Source organism: Sciurus carolinensis, chromosome 5 (assembly GCF_902686445.1).
Source record: "Sciurus carolinensis chromosome 5, mSciCar1.2, whole genome shotgun sequence".
NCBI classification, from domain to species: domain Eukaryota; kingdom Metazoa; phylum Chordata; class Mammalia; order Rodentia; family Sciuridae; genus Sciurus; species Sciurus carolinensis.
In genome coordinates, this window is record NC_062217.1 from 31,954,505 (window position 1) to 31,978,430 (window position 23,926).

A 23,926-nucleotide genomic window follows, 5' to 3' on the forward strand; every position below is an offset into this window, starting at 1 on the left:
AATTTATAATTTCAATGGTCTGTTTTCTCCTTCTGTAGTCACTTGTACAATGCCCTTCTTTTTTTTTTTTTTTTGCTTTGAAAACTGATAGAACATTCATGAACACAAACAGATTCAACTGATACTTAGGAGAGACCAAAAGAGCTTAGCAACAAAAACCTATTCCATGTCTCACTGAAAACATTTCAAGACCCAAGTAGTACATTAGAAATGCTTCAACAAAATGTTTTTGCAGGTGAATAAATGTCCAGTCCACTGGTTTAGAATTCTGTTTTAACTTATTGTCAGGCAGGGCAGGAAACAAGGTTACTTTGGGGTTTTCTCTGTCAACACTTTGGGAGAAAGATGGAGCAGAATATTTCAGTGTTTCTTCTCCTCCAATGGGAGAGCCCCTTTCTGAAGTGGTATAATGAGTCTTCTCACAACTGGTGCTCACCGTGAGCGCCTGCTGCAAACTGAGCCTCTGTTCACCCTCATCTCTTTCAAAGCCAGTTTCAGAGAAAGCATGAGGGAGGCCATTTGCAAATATAATTAAAACATCACAGATTACTCAATACATCTGCTTCAAGTGTGCATGCACAAACATGTGCACACACATGCAGTTTATGCACACACACAACATCCTTGCAAAACTATCTCTGTAAAATATTCTCCCAAATGGCAGCTGTAAATTCACTTTGAAGCATGTTTTTAATTGAAAGTTAGAAATCAGAAAGGCTTCTCACCAGTTCTCATCTAAAAGGCTGAGTCCTTGACTTACTCAACTCTCAGATTCACTCTGTTCCTCAGCATGCCTCCTCATCTTGACCATCATTCAGAAAGGACATTAGCAGGCTGCAAGTATAGACTTGGACAGCCTGATCCAGCAAGTGGGGTTCTGGTGTCAGAGGAACTTCTTGCTGTAACTGTGTTTTAAAGCCTCTATAAAACATGACCCACACGTGAAGTGGGAGTACATCAATTGTCAGTCAAGGAGTGCTCACGACATGAGATATAATTTAATGTTCAGGCCAAGCCCTTTAAATACTATAGATGCTCCCCCACATCTTTAACACTGAGGGGCTATTAAAGAGACGAGGATTAGTGCAAATTACCCAGTATGTAGTGCTTTCACTGTTTTAACTAAGCAATAAAACTGTGTAATTGTACAACACTAATTGAATGCAGCTACACATAATTGTGGGCTGCCATATGTATCCTATTACCATAAAGACTGTCAGTATTTTCTAAGCTACTCTTGTGATCATTGCAGATGGCTATAGTCAGAGAAGTTGTTCTCTAGGGTTTATTATATGGCTATAAAGATATCCCATGATTTGACAGACTAAGTGTGTTAAATGGCAACAATTATGAAAAAGGTTCCAATTAAAAGCTGAAGTCATGTTACCCAAGGAGAGCTAAAGTGTGAGGTCAGGTGTGTAGATTTTGGGCACATTGGTATTTCTCTTTTAAAAAAGGATTTTATTTTTGCATCTTTTTTGTTTATTTGGGGTTTGGCACTGGTGGTAACTTGCTGAACAGTAGATATTTGGGCATATGCCTGACTTCCCTTGGATGAGAAACTGAGATCATTTGGAAAAGTTATTTGGAAAAATAAAACATTTAATATACAGTCATAAAATGCAGCCGGTGGCCATAAAATATTATGAAAATTCACAGATAACCTGAACCCAGTCAAATGGTTTCTGAGATTCCCATAATTGAGAACTAAAAGCTGACTTAATATAACAGATGTGTTGGAACAAACACAATTCTCAATGTTGCTACAAATTCAAGGATAGCCCTGTTGAAATGTTGGCTAATGAATCATTAGTAACCACTGAAATAGTTTTCACAGAGGAGCTCAATAGGTACTAAAAATTATTTCACCAAATAGAATTGGACAAAAGTGGCGTGAAATTGACAAAGCCATGAAAAGAGGTCAATTTACTTTTTAACATATACGGTCTCCCTTTAAAAAGACATTGATTTTCCTCCAGCCATAGTGTATATCCTTTGTGATGCTTTCTAAGGAAAATGGATTAAATTTAAATCCTTAAGAAGCAAAGCATAACAACATTTAAACTGGTAGTTATTTTGCAAAATGCACTTATGATCACATACTTTCGAATTAGAACTCCTGGAAAAAATACACTATAATTTTAAAAAATTATATTCATAAGCAAATATTTATGAAATCCAAGTTAAATAAAATAATGAAACAACAAAAGTTGCATAAGGGAAAAGAGAGGAAACAATATTAAAGGAAGAGATAAAATTGCTGTTTTACACTGGAGATAGCTGGGAAGCTGGAGAACGGAAACTCCAGGAAACCTGATTCTCATCCTCAATTTAAAATAGTCATGAAACCATCGAAAAAGGGGTTCTAAGCAGCTGCAGTGAGATACATAAACATGCACACTCCAGATCCTGTTGGGAATTGTATCCTAGGATTTTGCCCAAACTGTGGGAACTCAGTATCATCTAAGAATTTTATTCCATTTTTGTCACACAACTGATACCTAATACGCCATTGTAGAAAAGTTAGAAAAGGCAGGTCACTATGGAGGAAGAGGAACTAAACTCACCTATAATCTCCACACTCAGAAATAACCCTTGTGTCCTGTGGACTTCTAGAGCTTCCTTTCCCTTTCTTTCTTGCTCTTCTTTTCCCACTGGATAATACATCCTGAATGTTTTCCCAAGTGTATAAGTATAAACATGTGTAATTATTTTTGGTGGCTGCTGGATATTCCATTATATGGAGACACTATAATAATAATCCCTACAATAACTACTACCACTGCCATTTACTGCGCACATAGGATGTGCTAGTCACAGCAATGAGGATGATGTGTGCATTGTATCATCTAATCCCTACAACAATCCTATTAATTAGAAATACCCTTCCTGACATCTTTCAGGTAAGAAAATTGAGGTTCAGAGACACTAAGTAACATGTCCAATGTAACACTAGTAAGTAAGTAAAGAGTCAGAATTTAAACTCAGATATAGCAGATTCTGATTTTCACCAGAATGTCCTTCTGCCACATCACTATTTACTCAGTACTCCAAGCAAGTTATTTCAATATATACTGTTTTCCCCCATATTAAAAAACACTTGAGATGAACATCCCTATTCTCACACACACACACACACACACACACACATACACACACACACATTCCTATGTACACAGCTAATTTTCCCTTGGTTGTGTTTCTAGAAGTGGAATTATTGGGTCACAGGGTGCATACATTATTTAAGCTTTGACTTTCTATTACCAAATTTCCTTTCGGAAAGGTTTTACTGAGTTATTCTTTTACCAATACATATGCAACAACTGGGTAGCAGTTATTTTGAAGAAGGTCCTTGAAGAACAAGGACTCTCAGTCGATGCTTAGTATAGACACCAGCACATTACTGTACTACATAATGTTTAAAAAAAAATGTTTGGCTTCTGTTTTTCCTTAACCTTCATCTTCATTCAGAGAGTAGAAGTATTTTTTCTAGACACCCACAAAAAAAAGTGATCATTCAGTTTCTGCTTAGATATCTACAATGTCTACTTACCTATGAGAATGGCCATTTAATTTTCAAAGAGGTATAATGGTTAAAAAGGTTTTCCTCATATTAACCCTAAATCTCAAATACAGTTCCCACCACCCCAAATTTCTCTTGACTTCTCCTTGGCAACTTTTCACATATCTGATGAGAGACATCCTTGCCCATGTCGCCCATCCCTTCTCTGGGTCCCTGACACATTGTGTTGCTACCATAACAGGACTCCTTTGATGGACATTCAATGAAAGAACTCTAGGGGCATAGTAACAGTTTTAGCAGCAGTGTCACCCTGAGATCTGAGACTCACACTGAACTAGGGTGGACACATAGCATTTTGACTAGGAATCAGGCCAAGTTTTCCCATTATTCTTTTTCTGTAAATTATCAATAAAACTATGTGAATACCTCTCATAGGGATTTATGTTTCTCTCTCAGGAAATTTCACCTTAGTGACTTTGGACCTCTAAAAAGCCAAAGATATTCTTGGATCTCAGTTCTGTCATTTGCAATATAATATATCTTCATTTGAGATAGAGGCAATGTTGATTAGGGCAGGGCTATTGACACACTCATGGTAGATTGCTGTCTCTCCCTTTGGGTAATCCCCAATCCATAATCAACACACTCTGGTGGCCCAAGTTCATACTATAATCTGTCTTCTCTATCTGGGGTCTGTATATGCAGATCAAAAACATTTGGGGAAAAAAAAACTAACTGTACTGAACATGTACAGACTTATTTCTCTTCACTGTTCCCTGAACAATACAGTATAACAACTATTTATACAGCATATATTTTATATGAGGTATTGTAAGTCATCTAGAGATGATTTAAAATATGCAGAAGGATGTACGTAGGTTCTATGTAAATATTATGCCATTTTATATAAGGGACTTGAGCATCACAGATTTGGGTCTGTCCATAGGGAGCCCTGGAACCAATCCCCTATGGATCTTGAAGGACTATATAGGGTGCTGAGGACAAATCTACCCAGGTATGTTTTTGTTCATGACCTCCAGACATTCTGAATGTAAGGCACTCACTTCGTCAACCAATGCTAGCTATCCTACAATGAAATGGATTGATTTGAGGACAAGAGTCTTGGGTCTTAAGGCAGAAATCCATTATCTTGTGAGCTTGGTTATTGTCATGAATGGAAATGAAGAAGAGTTACAAGACACATGTGATCATTCCTTGGGATAAACAGGAAGAATTTGTGGCTAGAAGTCATCCAGTGAGTAAAATGAGGATGATGAGCTGTATGTGTCGTGTAGTGGGCAGGTAGGAAGGCACAAACACTCAGTAGAGAGCTTCTGAAGGAACATTTCTGACCAAGAGAGGCAGAGGTTCTGAGAAACTGCCTTCTTAAAGAGACTACTGTGGAATTTGGAGGGGAAAGATTTTAAACATACATTTTTATATTTGAACTCTATATATGTTCAAATGACTATGTTTACATCTGCAATCTAATAAAAACAGTGATGGAAGTTATACTTTTGCTAGGAAAGACTAAATTTCCTAAGGAGACATTTCTGTACACATTTTTAAAAGACCTGTCCATTTCCCTGGAAGAAACACTAGGTGCTACTGAGGACTTTTGCTGCTAAGGGTACAAGCTTGCCATCTAGTGGTGACTCCTGTTAACTGAAGGCATTAAATCTTAGTTTTGGTTGTTTTTAAAACAAACTTCCTTCAGTCATAAACTATCATGGCGCATGCACACACGCGCGCGCACACACGCGCGCGCGCGCGCGCACACACACACACACACACACACACACACACACACACACACACACACACACACACACCCAGAGCGATCTCATGCATAAGCAAAGTGATCTCATGCATAAGCAGAGTAATCTCATGCATAAGTGCAGTGGGAGAAACCACTGTCCCTACTCAGCGAGGTTTATACTGAGGCTGTGACAAATGAGTTGGGAAATGTCTTGGACTTGGCATGTCAGCTCCGTAGGAAGTATCACTCATTCACTCACGTGATTATCTCATCCACTGTCATTCACCTGTCACTCATCCATATGATTACTATGCAACAGGCTTGATAACAAGTAAAGCAATAGGAACCACAAAAAATCATTGGCATGATTAACATGGAGGAACAACTTTAGTAGTGATACAAAAAAATAAAAACAAACAAAAAAACAACTTTATAAGAAGTGTTTGTATTGGGTCAGTTCCCCGTTTTCACCTAAAATGTAGATGGAAACATCACTGTAACTCATATGGTATTTGTTCATTAACATACTTTGACCTCATCAAACACTTAAGAGTTAAATAAATCACTCATATTATCAATATTGACTTTTAAAGCTAAGCTTAACTTTACATTGTGCCATAAGAATTAAAAATGAAAAATGCTAAAAGTTCTGTATACTTAATTATACTTCCTAAAGTGAAATATATAGCTGGATTAGACATTTATAAAAGCATTTTGGTAGTTATAACAAGTACTAAACAACCACTTAACTAGCAAAAATTTTGTTAGTCTAACAGTTTAGAAGGATTTTTGAGGTCTCAAAATGAAACAGTACAGCAAAATGTGCAGCAATATCTTTTTACTTTCTTGGTAAGTTTTCCTGAAGTAAACACAAGAATTCAGAATTTTTACCTTAAGCTTATCACAGCATTTTTCAAAAATTGTCCATATCTCTACCTTTTGACACGAGGTAGCACATTCTTGCATGGGTGAATAGTAAAATTTTAAAAGCAATGCCAAAAAGAGATGAAAAATGATTTTTACTATTTATGATGTTATCGTGAAGCAGTTTTATTTTTAGGGATTATTTAATTTTGTTACAAGTAAGGAGAGAATAAAAACGAAGGGAACTAACAGTTACAATTCTCTTTGTCTTCATAAAATCACCTAAAAGGAGGTTCAAAGGAATTAAGCAACTTGTTCAAGGTCATGAGACCAGGCAGTGGAAGAATAAAGCACTTGGTCTTGAACTTCTATCCATCAGACTATAAATCCTGAGTGTGTGAAAGTGCACCTCTCATGATGGCTTTTGCATGTTTCCATAGGCAGTTCGACAGAATTTGAAATTAACAGAGATCTCATGTGCAATTTGTGATTCATTCTAATTTTTCAAAACATATTCTGCTATATTTTATTCTGTAATAGATTTATCCTACAAAACTCACCAACCCCCGCTTCCTATAGTCAGAAATCACTCTAATGGAGAATAGCATCTCTTAGTTTTTTGTGCAGATATTACAGATATTTTAAACCTAAACTATGAATGACTCCAGTGAGTTCTCTATATATTTTAGATTCTTTTAAATTAGAAAAGAAAGGAAAGGGGTGGTAAAAGTATTATTTTTTCCTTTTTGGGTAATTTAAATTATGTTACAATGAGCACACTTCAAAAGTAGCCAGGAAATTTTAGTTTTAGTGAAAGTCCACTGCTATGTAATCATGTGAGGCATTTATAGAAATAGATAATGCTTTGGTGATGAGTGAGTAAACAATGGGTACCCAAAACTGAATTGCAAAGAAAAGAGGGGAAGGGAAATGAAACCTTAATTTTCAATCACTGATGTTTTGGAGCTTAGAGAAATTATTCAACAAAGACCCACTTGTAAGTCTGTTCCCACGAGACAATCCTACATAATTCAGGACACAGGAATCATGAACACAGATGAGAGAAAATTGCAGCAGTTCATGGAAGCAACTATGCAGAAGAGAATGTTTAGGCTGTGGCGGAGATGTGGAATTTGAGGTACAATTAAGTCAGAGCTCTGTGATCTGACCTCAGCAACCTTCACTAGCCAGAAGCTGCAAGATTACCAGTATAATTGCGAAAAACAAATGATGTACATATTTATTTCTTGAATGCCTATCTTTTCTGCTTTGAATGTTGACTTCATGAAGGAACCTGTCTCTTATTCCCTGGCAGAGTACCTGGCCCATTAGGAGCACCCAGTTAAGCTCCCTCCCACCCCTCATTCATAGCTCACTGCAGTCTAGTGGCTTTGGAGTGGGTCAGAACTACACTGAGATCTTGGTTCTTCTACTTATGAGCTGTTATAACCTTGGGAGGGTCATTTAGCCTCTTAGGCACCCAGTTGCCTTACCTGTGAAATGGGACAGTAGAATTTACCCCACATGGTAGCTGGAGGATTAACCAGATACTGATGGTAAAGTCCTTGGCACAAGGCTGAGCACACACTGGGCTCTCATTGCAGCAGATGCTGCTAGATTTTGGTTGTGCCTTGAATTGCTCATCTAATTTTAAACTCGAGTGTGCTTCGGGTCACCTCGGGGAGCTGGAGGCAGTGAGGATTTCTGCACACTGTCACCAGACACCAATTTCTGATTTGGCAGAGTTTTATGGAGGCCCAAAAATTTGCATTTTAAACAGGCATCTGGGAATAATTCTGATGCAGGGAGTCTTTGGACCACCCTTGGAGAAGCACTGCTTCACAAAGAGAATCTCAATTCCTGGGTTTCTGAAATGATGGGCAAACTAATGGCAATTGTGTATTATTGTACATGCATGATGCTTAGGGATGGGTAAGGAAAGTAAAAACTAACATCTTTGTGGTGGGGATATATGTACCTATATCATATATAATATATAAAAATACATGTAAATAATTAAACCTCCATTCTGAAGACAGTAAAATTTATGCTACTTCCATATTTCCCAGTGATAGCTTCTCCTACTTTGCCCCCCCCCCCCACTTTTTCTCTACTGTCCCCTTAATAACTGAGCCAGGAAAGGACCCTTGTTTTCTGACCTGGAGAACTCTCAATGTCTCCCTAGAGATATGGAATTTATAAAAAGCAAACCAAATAGCTGAAAAAGGGGAAAATGTCCCTTGTTATGTTAAATCAGTTTTCTTCATGCTTGTTTTTTATGCTGAGTGGGTGTCTTTAAATTATCCTTATAATGCAGCAGACTAAAAGATGATCTAAAAGGCCTTCCTTTTTTGCCAAGCAAAATTTTCATACCTAAAAGTACTAGAGATAAATAATACACGTGCCAATGCTTCTGGTCACTATTTTATCTTGGCCCAAGATATTAACTGCAGCCACAAACTTTCTGACTGTAGCTCTCATTTATCTGAGCAAATAAAGACTAATGAGTCGAACTCACTTAATGGTACATTAACTTTGTACATCAATTTAAAAGAGAGTTTCCCATGAGAAATTGAGGCTAGCTAGAGATGAGCATTAAGGTAAAATTTTTCAAAAGAAAGAATAGAAAAAGGGAAAACATTATATTCACCCCCAGGGACTGTGAACTCGGGGTGCCCTGCAGTTGGCATTCCTCTTACCAGCAGGTTCTCTGGCTTGATGTCCCGGTGGACGATGTTCAGGCTATGCAGGTATTTGATGGCGCTGGCCAGGTTGTACAGCATCCCACTGGCATCTCGCTCGGTATATTTGTTAGTGGAAGTAATGGCATCAAAAAGGTCTCCGCCCTGAGAAGAGAACAGCAGGTGGAGCAGCCCATTAACAGATGGGCCGATGGGGCCGCCTGCAGAGGGGACTGACATACCGTAAAGAAAATGAAGAATGGATGGAGGACTCTAGGTTCACAAGGGCTTTCCCTGCCACTTGCCTCTCAAAGTGCTTTATGATGATTTCTCTCTCACAGTGAAAGACGACAACATTTCCTCCAGAACTCAAGAGAGGAGCAGGGGGAGGACTCTGACAGACACTCTGCTATTTCCACAGCCCCCACCATCAAGGATGAGATGAAGCTGGGTCCCCAGGGCAGTAGCCTTGTGACACGTGAATATCCTGGTGGCACGGGCTACCTGCCTCACACCAACTGCCAGCTAAAGAGCAGATTCATAATCTTAACTCTCCCAATGAGAAACACTGCAAATTGCACACTTAACAAAATGTTCTGCTGCCTTGTGACATTATTAACACGCACACACACACACACACACACACACACACATACACACACACAGTCTCTCTCTCTCTCTCTCTCTCTCTCCCCCCCTCCCCTTAACTCTCCGGTTTAGTTGTCTTGGGGATGGGGAAGTGTTTCCTTTTTCAATAATGTGCTTCTTTGTAAAGAATAGGAAAGAAGACCAGAACCCATCATTCCAAAGATGAGAGAGAAAGGAAGGGAGGGTGGAGAAATTTCCAAGAAAGTTTTCTGGGACTATTATTCATCTGAACTTTTGTTTCCTTTATTCCTTGCTAATTTATTGCTCCTTGGCAAAACAGGGATACTTCAATTTAAGTTCCATTTGTTTGAAACGCTTTCAGGGAATTTGGATCTGATTTACTAAAAATGTTTGCATCATTTGAGAATACCATGCACCAAAACAGCTGAGCACAGGACTCAGTTGCATTCATCTGTTATTTAATGTGGCAAGGGACTTCATTTTTCTTTTTAAAATAGCAAAAGCAAAATATAGCTTTTGTAGGCTGATGATTTTCAGATCTCTATTGGGCTTGGACTCCCTGTTCCCTTGTATAATCTCCACTCTGGAAACTTCTCTCATTGTCCCCTTCAACAGTAGTTCTCAAACTAGGCACATAAATTTTTTCAAGATGAATGTTTTCTCTCTGCAATTTCTGTTTCTCTCAAAATAAAGGCTGCCACACAGTTTGCAGGTCGTCTCTGAGGAGGCAGGACATTCACTGTGGTCTATGTGACTGGCACCTGTGGAGTTGCAGGTAGGATGTGCTTGGCTGCATGTGGCCCCCCTGCAAAGACTCCATGATTGTCCCAGTTATCTGGGCTCCAGGCATCCTGTCGTGGTTTTTTGGCTTCATCCTCATCAAAACACTCAGCAAATCTTACTAGTCCTTCCTTTAAAAATCATTTCTCTTGCGCATCCTTCTGGGCCACCTCACCTCTAATGATTTGGTGCTAAGGAGTCATTTGTTGTGCCCCCTGGATTGCTGGGCTGTGGCCTCACCACCACACTTCTTCCTTCCGTGAGCTCTTTATCCAAAGCGTCCTCCACACTCATGGTTACCTTCCCTCACATTGTACTGCTCCTTTCTTTCTCTCACCAAAAATTGCTTCTCCTTGCCCACAACCTAAGGGAAAGGTTGTCTGTGTTCTGACTTCAACCTGCGTTCCAATTTGTTTACTTTCTTTTCCTGCCATTTATTAGGAGAGTTACCTTATGTAACAGGTAGGATATTTCTTTCCTGGTTGTCAAAACAAACCAAGTACACTGAACTCCAAGCCTGTCCTTTTAGGGCCCCTTGCTGGAAGGTTCTTTCCATTCCCCTTTGCTATTCTAATTCCTGCGGCTCTCTGAGGCCCAAGGCAGTGCTATAAGAACTGTTCCTCTCTGACAAAAGCAGTTTGTGTGTGCACCACTTTGGAGGGCAGATGTCTAAAGTCCTGTTTCTAATAATTATGAAATTTCACTCTTAATAACTGCTACTTCACTGTTTTCCAGAACATGGGTCTTATTTGTTCTATAGCTTCAGGTACTTCTTGGCACATCATAGACTCTTACTGTTTGAAAGAATGGGCCTACCCAGATCCCTCAGGAAGATGATATGGGAGCCTTTTAAGGCAAAGCTGGAGTTGGCCTCCACTTTGCAGGAAGATTCCAGACCTGGTCTCAAGGCTGTAATGGGTCAGATTAAATTTAAAGTACGATTTAGTGGCACAGTTGAGGAGTTCCATGCTGGACTAGAGAACCTCTCTGACCTGTTAGGATAACTTGGTCACGTAGAAAGAATTCACAAAGGCTGTAAAGACCTTACTGTGTCACCTGACTAGCACATCATCAGACTAAGATCTCCTACAAAATGTGTTCAGAACACTTGAGCCTTTGTCTCTTTTATTTCTCATGTCCAAATTTAATTTATTCTCAGCTCTCCAAAAATCAAATAATAACAGGGAACTAATCAATAACAACAGGGAGTTAATCAATTCCTAACAGCACACAGAGGGACAATAGGAATGGTTCAAAGCTCTTGGTATAAAAAGTAAAGTCACAGTAAATATATGATCCTTGGTGCTACAGAAAGTATAATTTACAAGGTTGGTAAAAAGATGATTTGATAATAAAGTACAATATAAATATCTGAATAAATAAAATCAACTGTCCTTTGTTGGGATAACATTTTAACACTTTAACCACAAAACTGTTGTCATGTTTTTGACATCTTCAGTCTCATACACAGCAGTAATTTTGTCAGCCTCAAACATAACCATAATCTCATGTTACTAAAAATAAGGCCTCAAACCTAGGAAACAAGTCATAACTTCAAATAGAAAAGGAAAGTCAGCTTTACCTATAAAATAATCATTAAGTTTAAAAAAAGCCAACATATCTGAATAATAAAACAACTCTGAATAATAAAAACTTACTTTCATTAGAAAGAATGAGCATTTCTCTTTATAATAACAGCTTGAACATTTTCTTAGAAGTAGCGAGTAAGTTTATTAAATGCCTTTTAGATTTAAATTTTTTTGTGTGTGGTTCTGAGGATAGAAGGCAGGGGTGTATACATAGCTAGGCAAACACTCTACCACTCACTGAGCTACACCTCCAGTCCCCATTAACAGTCACTGTACCAATGCACAGAAATGAGAGACTGGATACTGGTGAAAGGAAGTAAAAAAAAGAACTCTACAATGTAGCAAAATATGATGTCTTAAATAGAAGCTCATTTTCCAATACACACACCTTCACTAATTCCATGACGAGATAGAGTTCAGTTGGCACATCCATCTCCTCAATCAGAAGGACGATATTGGGATGCTTCACTCTTCTTAAAATAGACACCTCATTCTGAATCATGTGCTCCTGTCCAAGGGAAAAGTGATCTTAATCATCAGACAAAAAACATGTGAGGAGCTAACTCAAAAGAGCACAATGATACTATTTGAGGTTCAAGGGAGTGTATTTTGGTAAAATAAAATGATATTCCTATAGCCTAGAATTGCCAAAGACATTAAAGTCTTTGGATGATTAAATTCAGAAACTGTCATGACAACTATAATTTTATACAAAAGGATGGGATGAAACTTAGATCAGAAAGTAAAAAAAGAAAGTAAAGCAAATAAAAATAAGGAGCAGAAGTCATTTCCAATCATTCCAACTAACCTTTATTCCAGGAACATTTAAAAGCTATATTCAAGTAAGTATATAACATTCTAATCCACCAAAATGCAACACTAAGGCTGAACTTCACTTATTTGGGATCTAACCTTTGGGTCTTTCTACCCTCAGAACACTATATTTCACAACGACACACTTTTTACATACTTTGCCTCGACACTTGCTTTTCTTGATAATTTTCAGAGCATACTCCCTAGCAGTCGACCTGCAAAGAGAAAGTTTCTTTTTAATAAAACAGTTTCCAATCAACTGAATCATTGTGTTAGGGATTAATTTCTTACCCCATAGACCTTGCATCATGGTTTACATATATTATGAAAGGCTCTTCTTTCCTCTTTTTTTTTTTTTAAATCAAAGAAATGTGTAAATGTTTATGGATCGACTGATTATAAGACCAAAAAATTTGCTTTTTAAGTGACTATACTTGTACCACAACATGACAGCTGCTATTGTCATGTTACTCCTGCTGAATGTTTCCTCTGTCTTGGAACTGACATAGCAGGGGTCTAAAGTAATGAGTTTCTGCCCTCCTTGCCTCCGGTCTCTCTTGATGTTTTCTATCTGTGACAGTGGTTGGTGACAGTTTTCTGAAAATGGTTCTCAAGGTCACACTGAAGCCTTCCAAGGAGCAGATCATTCTCTTCAGACCTGAGTTCAGGGGCAGGGCTTGTGTGCAAGTTCTGCTGGAACTCAGGGATGAACATGCTCAAGGTGTTACAGAAAAGGGCTCAATATTTTCTAGAGCTTCCTGGAACCCCAGGAGGCCCATGTCTCATTTTATTGAAAGAAAATGGAAGTGAAAATCACAATTACCTCACTTTCCCAAAGCATTAAAATCAGGATTCTCAGTTCTTGGGGTTCCTGCTTCCCCTGAAGCCCAACCAACACTGCCTCTCCCCTGTGAAGGGTGTGGGAGGCAGGGTTTAGTCATACCGCCACCTTTGAATAGCTTCCGAGTGAGTCCACATTTCTAAGATACCACAGTGCAGAACTTGAAGGACATGGCTATTGTTGAAGGACAAAATGCATATTTAATAATCACAATAAACCACGACTTCAAAAGCACTCTGCTTTCATTTCTGGTGCAAAAGTAAGCCTACCTTTTTAACCTACAGATAAAAACCAATTATACAGATCAAAATGTATGCAATGAGAACAAGGTTGATTGAGAAAAAAATTGTAAAATAGGGTTTTACAGTCTTTGATATGGTGCATTAAGTGTGATTTCCTAGATACATAGTTACAGCAAGAAAGTGATTTTTTTTTCCTATAGATAAATTTAAGAGGCCAGGTATTAAAAATGTGTTTCAAGAGCATTTTAGAAACTATTCATGTTTATTATTTCTAAAAAAGCTTCTCCCACTACATTTGTAGGCCTCTGAATAGTGCGAGTTTGCAGAAAACACTCAATAGACATTAAATTGTTTTGATTGTACCTGGTGAATAAAACCAGAATAAGATAATTACTTTGAGGTCCCTTCTCTCTACTCAATGGCTTTGAGGTTCAGATGGGAGGAGATAAACCCTTTGCTTGAGGGTGGCCCTCCTGCAGAGATGTGGGTGTTCAGGGGAATACACACTGCCTAGACTCCATAAGGGTTGGACTTAGAAGGTCTCTCCCACACTGCCTTGTGGATTTTTCAACAATGAATCTGCCTGGTTGAGCAGAGAGGCCATGGTAGAGGAAGATGTGAACCAGGCCTCAGCTGAGGACAGGGCCTTGGGTGCTGGATGTTCCTGCATAGACCCCAGACCATCAGCGAGGTCATGGGGTAAAGGTGGAGAAGCACTTCAGTAAGAGCTAAAACAAAGTAGCTAACATTAGAAAATTAAAAGTATGCTAGTAAACAGAAATGAGAAAGTGAAATTTCTTCATCCCACTGTGGAAGTCCTCAATCTTATGAGACCACAGTGTCCTTTTCAGCAGCCTCTTTTTATGAGGCTTCTAAGGAGTTTCAAAGTTTGGAAGTATTTAAGAGGAAAACTAGAAGCCGAAGGGTTTCTGGATTATGTTTTTCACAATCACTAAAAATATTAATGCTAAAGTAAATCTGAGATTAGAATCCATAAATCCAAGATTAGAATCCATGAGCAATTTCCTCTCTGGTTTAACGAGTTTCATTTGATGACAGAGGAATCTAGACTTGGATACTCTGCTTCCAGCCCCATCAGCAATCCCAGGCAAGACCAAACAACCAGGATGGAGTTTTGCAGGGCTGGAAAGGAAAAGCTAGCTTTTCCTTCCACCACATCCACAAAGCAGATGGATGGACGACCCATGTTGATAAGGAGTATGTGTGTATGGGGTGGGCAGGGGTTGGGTCTTAGTTTTGTGATTGCCATGTTTTTGCTATTTGATCCTCATTTCCTTTAAATGTTAAAGTACTCCAGGCCAAGGGCTGATATGGGATCTGGGAAGGCTGAATCTTCCTCTGCAGCCAGATAAGCAAGGAGCAGTATCCCCAGTGAGCAGGTTGGTGGACTGGCTCCCAGGAGGCCAAGCCAGTAGTCTCCATGCTGAGCCTACATCTACGGGAAAGATGAGAGCGCAGGTCTGGTGGCCACAGGGCTTACAAGGAACAAGGACCTACGGCTTCCCTACCCAGAACCTTTCTTAATAGGATTAACCATTCCATTAAATTTACCCAAATTTTATAACAGAGAGTGAGTTCCATGGAGGACCACCAAATCCTCAAGGAATCTTTTGATTCCTTGAGGGTAGAACTACAAAGTCATATAATAAAATCCTTAGTTACTAGAAGTACATGCTTATAGGAAAGTAGCTTGTCTGCAAAATGAGCCTTAAAACAGGTGTTAGGACTTAATGTAAACCTTAAGAACAAAAACATAAGTGCTCTCTTTAAGTGAAAGCACTTGGCAAGAAAGAAAACCTTAAATAATGTCTTTCCTTCCTGTCAGACCCTGACCTCTGAAGACTGCTGAGCCTGTGTAATTATTCAGCAAGCTGCAACAAGCATGGATCTGCAGGAGATTCAAGGTCTGCTCCTTGTCCTCAAGGAGTCTACCATTTGATGGATGGAAAAGAACACTAACTACCTGGCTTGCTGGTGACAATATAGGCCATTAGCGTGTTTGTTTCTGAAATTCTATTCTTGACATTTCACAGAACACATTCTGCCACAACAAAGGCAGTAGCAGCAGAAAATTTTGTCTTTCTCCTTGTCTAGGGGACGTCAGGTTGTAAGGTCATCTTCCTAGTAAGTGTGACCCATGGTTACAACCTGAACTACTGGAGGGAAATTTCCAAATTTTGCAAACTTGAATGGAATCTAACTTCTTACGTGCACACTCAAATCAGTTGGAGGAAAGTTGTCTTGTTAAGCTTAGCAATTCTTCCTCTCATTCCCTCCTCACCTAGGGATGGCAGAATGTTTGTCAAAAGGGGATTGACTGTCAGGGGGTACTCTCAACTAATGTGGTTTTCCTTGTTATTTGCTGTGTTTTGAAAATTTTGAAAAGTTTATGTGTCAAAGAAAAACACAGCTTCCCAAGTGCTCCTCTACCATACCATTTATTGAATTTCACAGCTATTCTTTGCACATGGCTAAGTTCCCAAGGACACAGGCTGTGCTTTGTCTCTCTGGAGCCCAGAAAAAGCCAGCATGGTCTGAACTTCCCAAGAGCTCTGCATTTGTTGGGTGAGTTGTAGAAACTCCAGAAGGTGGTGGCAGTTAGCAGAGTGACTGGAAGACACCACCCACCCTCAACAGAGGGGTCAGCAAACTTGTTCACCAAGTTTGTCCTCATAGAGCTTCATCTCCTTTGCAAGGAGATAATTGCCAGTAGCAGGGAAGCAAGCATCCCAGAATGTCTGCTTGAACATCTCTGGAACACAATTTTCCTTTTCAAAATTGAGCAAAAACTTTATGGTTTTCAGGTGCCAGAGCATCCTCAGGCAAGAAAGGAGGAAGAGAACTAAACAGTGGGTCCAGAGATGTGTAAGATTCTCCACCTGACTTGTCTTCCCAATCCCAGTTCTGCAGGACATGCCTCTGGCTCTGGGTGCACAGCTCTTGTGGATCTTGAAAAATTTTTTTCTAAGTGGGTGCTTATTCCAGTGGGTTATAACCAGCTAATGTTCATCTCTAGAACCAGCAGTTTTATTGTGCAATTCTTTAGGCTTATGGATGGAACAGGGAGAGCAGGAAGCATCAACACCAAGGATTTTAATACAGCTCATTAAAAAACAATTAAAGGGCTGGGGTTGTGGCTCAGTAGTAGAGTGTTCACCTAGCATGCACTAGGTTCCATAGTGAGGCACTGGGTTCCATAGATCCTCAGCACCACATAAAAATAAAATAAAGGTACTGGGTCCACCTACAACTAATATATATATTATATATATATATATATATATATATAATATATATAATATACATATATATAACATATATATAATACAACTAAAAATGCAAGCAGTGCAGGTGGGAGGTGGGCAGAGAGTCACTTGGGACACCATCTTTTCTCAATACGGCATCACTCATACTCTTGACATGCATGGTAATTAGTTCACACAGAGCCAGGACAATTAGAGATGAAGGGTATCTCCTAGCAAGTCCTTCACTCATGCTCTGACCTCTATGAGTATTTTTGTAGTGACTTATCTCAATAGACTCAAAGTGCCCCACAAAGCAGCTTCAAAATAGAGCATGTCTCTCCCAGCTGAAGTCCCAGTCCACTAACTTCCTTTGTCATGTGCGAGAAGCCCCTGAGGCCACTTGAAAAATTATTCCTGAGGCACAAGCAGAAATCTCACTGGACCTAGCAGCAGGGCACTACCAAAGGATTCACTGGCACAGGACCACAGAAGGAAAGATCAGTGTGACCCTGTTATTGTGTCCATTGTTGTAGAAAAAATCAAGCCTGTGACAGCATATTATTAACAGTGGAAGAACATACTTGCCCTTATTAATACATATTCATCCCTCAAAATATGGCAGAATGTACCCACAAGCAATGTGTGCCATTCACAACATTCTTAGCTCGCTTTTATTTCCTTGGACCTCTGGAAAATATTAAAAGAATCTTTCATGATACCTCTGGGGAGAGAGGGCACATGCCATATGTCCTTGTTCAGCGGGAGCTGAATACTAACACTTTTGGAGCAATCTGGTATTGAGACTCTTAAAGTTTCATACAGTGAGACCCAAGATGTGAACGTGTGCAAAATGAATACAATTCAAGTTAGAAAGAAACAAAATAATTCTGGAAGGATAAATGAGAATTCTCCAGTGTGAGAAGACAGACATTGAAGGATAAGATGCCACCACAATCCATGGACCAGTTAGGAGAAAAACGGCACATGGCCGCTATGTCAGACAACAGACGATGAGCACTGGAAAATAACCAGATACCCCACAGTGAAAGGCTATGGCAATCTGCTAAAAAAATGGGATTTTCTGCTACAGCAAAAATAATGTTAAAAAGGCTGGATTTACTATCACTGAAAGTATCAATGAAATATAAAATGATATAAACATGTTCAAACACCTCCACCCATATCCACCCATCACCTCAGGTTTGGCGTTCCTCAGTTCATTTCTGTTCTATTTGTACAGGGCCAAATGCAATGCATGTGATTTTAGCTCAGCTAAGTGTCTTGTGGGGCACTCATCAAAGGCAGTGAAATGTGTGGGTTTGGGAGCAGAACCTTCTTAAGTATTGAGCTATTAAGTATTATTAACTAAGTGACCTTGGACGTTTAACTCCTCCAGTAAATTTTGTCTATAAAAACGGGGACAACAGTACTGACGTTATGAGATCATGCTATGGTTTGGATGTGAGGTGTCCCCCAAAAGTTCACATGTGAGACACTGTAAGAAGGTGCAGAGGAGAAATGATTGGGTTGCAAGAGTCTTAACTTAATCAGTGATTTAATCCCCTGATAGGGATTAACTGAGTGGTAACTGAAGTGGTAGGGTGTGGCTGGAGGAGACTGGAATTGGAATGTGACTTTGGGTATATATTTTGTATCTGGAGAGTGGAGACTCTCTCTCTCTCTGCTTCCTGATGATGTGAGCTGCTTCCCTCTGCCACACTCTTCTTTCATGATGTTCAGTGTTCAGCCTCACCTAGATCCCTGAAGAATGGAGCAGGCCTTCTATGGAGTAGGACCTCTGATACCACGAGCCCTCAAATAAACTTTTCCTTATAAAATTGTTCAGGTCAGATCTTTTTAGTCACAGCAGTGAAAAAGCTGACTAAAACAGATCATTATGATGATCACATGAGATGTCATAACCTACGGGTCTCATAGATAGTTTAGGCTCACTAAATGGTGGCTGCTCCTGTCTAAGGAGGTGTGAGACCCAGGAAAGTAATGGGATATTTTCTATATTTGCCAGTAAGGCAACAAGTGGTCAAGCTCCATGGTAAGTGTTGGGAATTTAATGGAAGAAAGGGGAAAAGGTGACCTGGCAGAATGCATAAGGAGATTTTCAATCTCTTGACTTCTTCTCTTCCCTCAATGAGAGTGACTGCTACAGTGAGTGGCTGTCTCTGCTGTAAATATTCTAGTCCAGCTGGCATGTTGGAGTGGAGCAAAGTTTGAGAGCATGAGGGTAGCTTGGGGAAGCATCCTCCAAGGACTGTCAAGGGGTAGAGGGAGTACATAAGTGGATATTGGCCAAAGTGAGAACCCTCATGATGTAAGGCCTGGTGTAGACTTCATCTCTAATGTGGCACAGAGCTGTGCTTCTAAATTAAAGCCCTTGGAAAAGGACCAGCTGTGGCTCTTTAGGGATAATGCTTTCTCTGGTCTGAGTCATCTTCTGTGAGTGGCAGTATAACACATAAGAGTGTGATTATCTTGTGGCATTGAGAAACTGGTAAGAGTGTCCACTCTCATCAGGAGCAGAGAAGGGTGAGAGAGTCATGTGCAACCCAGACCAGCCCCAGACCAGCTCCTTCAAGGAATGAAATTGGTGCCCCTTGACTCCTCAGTACTCTGCCCACCCAGTTTTGAGAAGAAGCTGCAGGAATGACCTGGACTTCTAAAGCAAGCGAGTGTCCAAGAACAGAAATCCAAATCTGATACTGAGCTGAGGGTTTGAAGTCACCTTGGTCTGTAATTTTATTAGTTGTTACTTTTCCATCTAGTAGCTACCAGCTACTGTCCTTGAGTCGATCATCAAGAATCCAGGGATAAATCCTTCACTTTAAACCCTTCTCCTTGGCCCACAGAGTACCTGGATTATCCATTTTAATAGATTTTAGTGCATTAAGCACCATTTTTGTTGGCACCAACACACGCATTTAAAGCTTTTCAAGGTTATTGTTACATGCAATTTTATGATAGTACCCATTAGAGATTTAAGCTATATATGACATTCTGACCGCTATGAAATATGCCTCAAAGAGTATCAGGAAAAACTATTCAATATTTTTTTTTAACAAAGTAGAAACTTACCTGAAAGACCTGGCAAAGTTTCACCCAGTATGTTAAAAAAAAAAAAAATCAAAGTTCTTAATTTATGGATCACCCCAGAAATCACTACAGTTTTCAAGTTGTTAAGTAGTTTTGCTTTAAATTTTTTTTTTTTTTTTTTTTGCATCTGGGGTTGAGACATTAACTTATTCCATATGTACCACAGACTACAAATAGAGACACAACCTGGGAAAACAATGCCAAATGTCTCATTTCAAATTCTACACAAATGATATTCTTCTCACCTTTCTACACATTCCTTGACAACAGCAAAATTTCCATCTCCTATTGTTCTTCCGACTTTATATCTTTCTGTTATTGTGGCTGGAATCTGGAAGCCTTCCTCCGACACTTCTGAAAAGAATCATTAGTATGTTTTTATTGGTAGGAAAGGGGACACAGATGTTGCACAAAGGGGACATTTATAAGTATCATCTAATAGACTGGAACTGATTCAGACTCAATATGTCATTTTCTGTACGTGAGGCAACGGCCCCCCTCCCTTGCAGACGTTGTATATACTCAACAGTTTTTACTAAGACAAACGATAAACTAAAAGGAAACGTATGGGGTCCACCTCCACTCGTGTAAGTACTTGCAGTTAGGATTCTGAGGAGGAAGTTTCTTTCTTTCTTTCTTTCTTTCTTTTTAACTTCATGCCAATTTACTACAATCAATAGCATTTACTCAATATCTACTGAGGTTGGAGAAATGACATTGCTCCATATGGCACAGAGAAAAATGCAGTTCTTAAGGGTCTCTGGACTGACTGCTTGACATTGAACCAGCAGGAAAAAATGCCTCCTGTTTGGACACTAGGTTTTACTACATCCTGAAATGGAGATCTCCGTAAAATTCCTTATGAACTAAGCATTGATTGCCAACCTTCCCCAGCATCAACGAGCAGGTTTTAGACAAATGTTCTCACTAGCAACCTGCATAGCAGATGTTGAATTGAAATTGCACTATCTATTATGTCTGTGAACAGAACAGTTTTGTACTTTCAATTATGTTAGTGCCACTAACACAACACATTTTCTCCCTGAAAATGCATTTTGAAATATTTTACAAATGCCTAATAATGCTTTAAATATCCAAGGCCATAAAACTAAATAAGCCATGCTTAGGTCACATAAATATACTGGATAACCTTTAACATGTTAGGGGTGTAAAAAGCCTTTTATAGCTGGGCTCTAAAATTTACATGCTTTAAAGTTATAAATCCTAGCTTTCCCCCAGGCATCTTGAATGCAAAAAGGGATGGAAGCCTCGCAGGTTTTCTAAACGTGTTCCTCTTTTGACCTTAAGTGAGACTAAATATTTCTCCTTAAAATGAATTGCAAACCTTAGGTGGTGAGGGGGCTTTCCAGTAATTTTTGCATATCACATTTGGTTATTGTTGGGGAATGACAAATCATTGGAAGCCTACTGTAGGACCTTTATGCTGGTAATATGATGTGCAGTCAGCACCACTCTGGGCTCTAGAGTGGGTAGAATTTCTGGAAATTATCCAAATGTAGAACATTTGCAATCACTGCTATTGCTCTAGACATTCATACAACCTCTTCATCTCTTTATTAGTGAAGCTACTAGAAGCCTCTAGGTGATATCCAGAATAAAATGAGGGCAGGAGTCAATGCCCCCTCCCTTACCCTACCAGGGAAAGAAACGATGTTTTTGCCTCTGAAGAACTCAGTCTGAGGATTTTTGTCTTCCATGAGAATGATAAGAGATGGATAAGGATGTTTCAAATTCACCGCAAAGCACCTAAATTTACAAAATATCTCCCAAGTGATGGCCTTGAAGTTCTTGAGACTCTTTGTACATTGGTAATAAAAGTGATCATCCCTGGCTGTTGGGACAGGTTTGCCCTATAGATGGGAAATGAAAAGAGGTACTTTGACCCTCCCTTCCTATGGAAGCATCCACAGAAGCACCCATTCAAAGCACAGGGCTTGAGTTTGTTTGTTAGTTTGTTTCCTGATTATTGATAAAAGGTACTTTTAAGGCTTTTGGCCAAGAAGGCTCAGCAAAAAGCTTAGTCAAAGACCATTTCATTTCATTAGGCAAATAAAACACATCAGAACGAAAGCATCTTCTAGGTGGCTGAATTACAAACATGGAATACCTAAAAAGTGTGATATTGCATGGTAGCCAGGAAACGATTCTGTGTGTATATGTGAAATGAAGCAAGCTTTATGAAAAATACTTTAGGAAGATTGTCAATATAATGAAACCTAGCAATTAAGTTGCAATGATGATTTAGAGTTCAGGTAAAAATATATATTTTTGTCTCTTGGGAAGGAAGACTGCTAAAAAGGCTTAAGTATTTAAGAGAATGATATATTTAAATTTCATTTAAATATAAAGAATTGCCATTTTACTTCCATTTATAACATATTTCTCAAAATAAGACTGATAAGGAATAAAAAATGTAACTTTCAGTTAACAAAATATAAACATTTAAAAAGCATATGATAAATTTACTTTTCTTAGAGAAAGCTGTGATTTTTTTTACTTTTTATGAAATACCATAAAAATATATGAATTTAGTATCATGTCTTCATTTCCAAGACGCTTAATTTCTCATACTATATGTGCCTGAAATAAATGATAATATTAGATCGTTCTTAAAAGGTTGAATGATAAACTTCCCTCTTAAAGATTCACAACAAATGTATATAGTAAAGACTGAAAAATACTGAAGTAGTAGTATTTCATTTTAAAATTAGAATATTTAAGTACTTAGATCTTCTCAGATATATTTCATCAGGAAGCTCAGACCAGATTTTTCCTCTTACTGCCATCATGAATTATATTATCAGTATATAAGATGTAAATCACACAGTCTCACCTTCTTGTCACAATAAAAGTGTCTCCCTTCACAGGGTGTTTGAGAAAATAACAAGTAAGAGGAGTTGATTCTTTTTAAAGTGGCTTGATTAGAACACTTATATACTTTTCCAAACACTTTTCCCTAGTCTATTTGAGCTGATAACAACCCCTAGGGAGGAAATAGATGTGTTTTACCAACCCATTTTACAGAAGCACTAGGACATGGAGAGTTGAAGAGGCTTGCCCCAAACCATCCAGTGAGTTAGCAGAAAAGTTGATCCTGGGATCCAGGTCACTTGCTAACCTCACATTGAACGTCTAAAAACTGAATTAGGGACTGGGGTTGTGGCTCAGTGGTAGAGCGCTTGCCTAGCATGTGTGAGGCACTGGGTTTGATTCTCAGTGCCTCATGTAAGTAAAGAAATAAAATAAAGGTCCATCAACAACCAAAAATATTATAAAAGTAATTTTAAAAAATGAATTAGCTCAATTTTTTTGCAGTTGTCTCTAGCTAATTCTTTTGGCAAAGCGATCATTTCATACATTGAGTTCACGTCCCTGAGAGCACATCTGTGGCTGTAACAGTCAAGAGAGCCAATAGCCTCTAACACATGAAAAGGGAGCAGAGTTTGGGAACACAAGGGCAGTGGTTACCCTCTGTTATTTCCAAAGCGGGCAACATCTGGCCTTCCTAGGAAACATTTACTCTCAGAGGAAGTGAAACATCTCCAACCAAGGCCAACTCCCTCTTCCCATTCTCGAAGAGTACATCCCAGCCCCTAATCATTGACCCTCATGAACTGCTTGGGTTTGTCCTTTTCCTTCTGCTTGAGTTGTAGACAGTTTTTCAGAGCTAACTTTGCCAACCCATCCTCTGCCCCTATAAAAGCGGGGCTTTCTCCTCAGATACCAAGTCCCAAGCTCATCACCTTCCCCAGGGCCATCGTTCTCATCCATTGAGCTGCAGACTTTGGTGGATGCAAGTGAAGTAGAAGAGCCACCATGCTGAGAGCTCT

At 39.2% G+C, this 23,926-nt stretch overlaps 1 protein-coding gene across 5 annotated transcripts in view; it reads right to left on the reverse strand.

Annotated features, from left to right (window-relative positions):
* The window catches only part of Dclk1 (doublecortin like kinase 1), a 335,028-nt gene that overhangs the window by 37,002 nt on the left and 274,100 nt on the right, over positions 1-23,926 (reverse strand). For all 5 annotated transcript variants that reach the window (XM_047552013.1, XM_047552011.1, XM_047552012.1 and 2 more), the window contains 5 exons: positions 23,840-23,924; positions 20,321-20,429; positions 12,776-12,833; positions 12,194-12,313; positions 8,846-8,992 (listed from right to left, as the gene is read on the reverse strand). In XM_047552013.1, the coding sequence (XP_047407969.1) occupies positions 8,846-8,992; positions 12,194-12,313; positions 12,776-12,833; positions 20,321-20,429; positions 23,840-23,924 (519 nt within the window). The remainder of the gene's footprint in view (positions 1-8,845; positions 8,993-12,193; positions 12,314-12,775; positions 12,834-20,320; positions 20,430-23,839; positions 23,925-23,926) is intronic.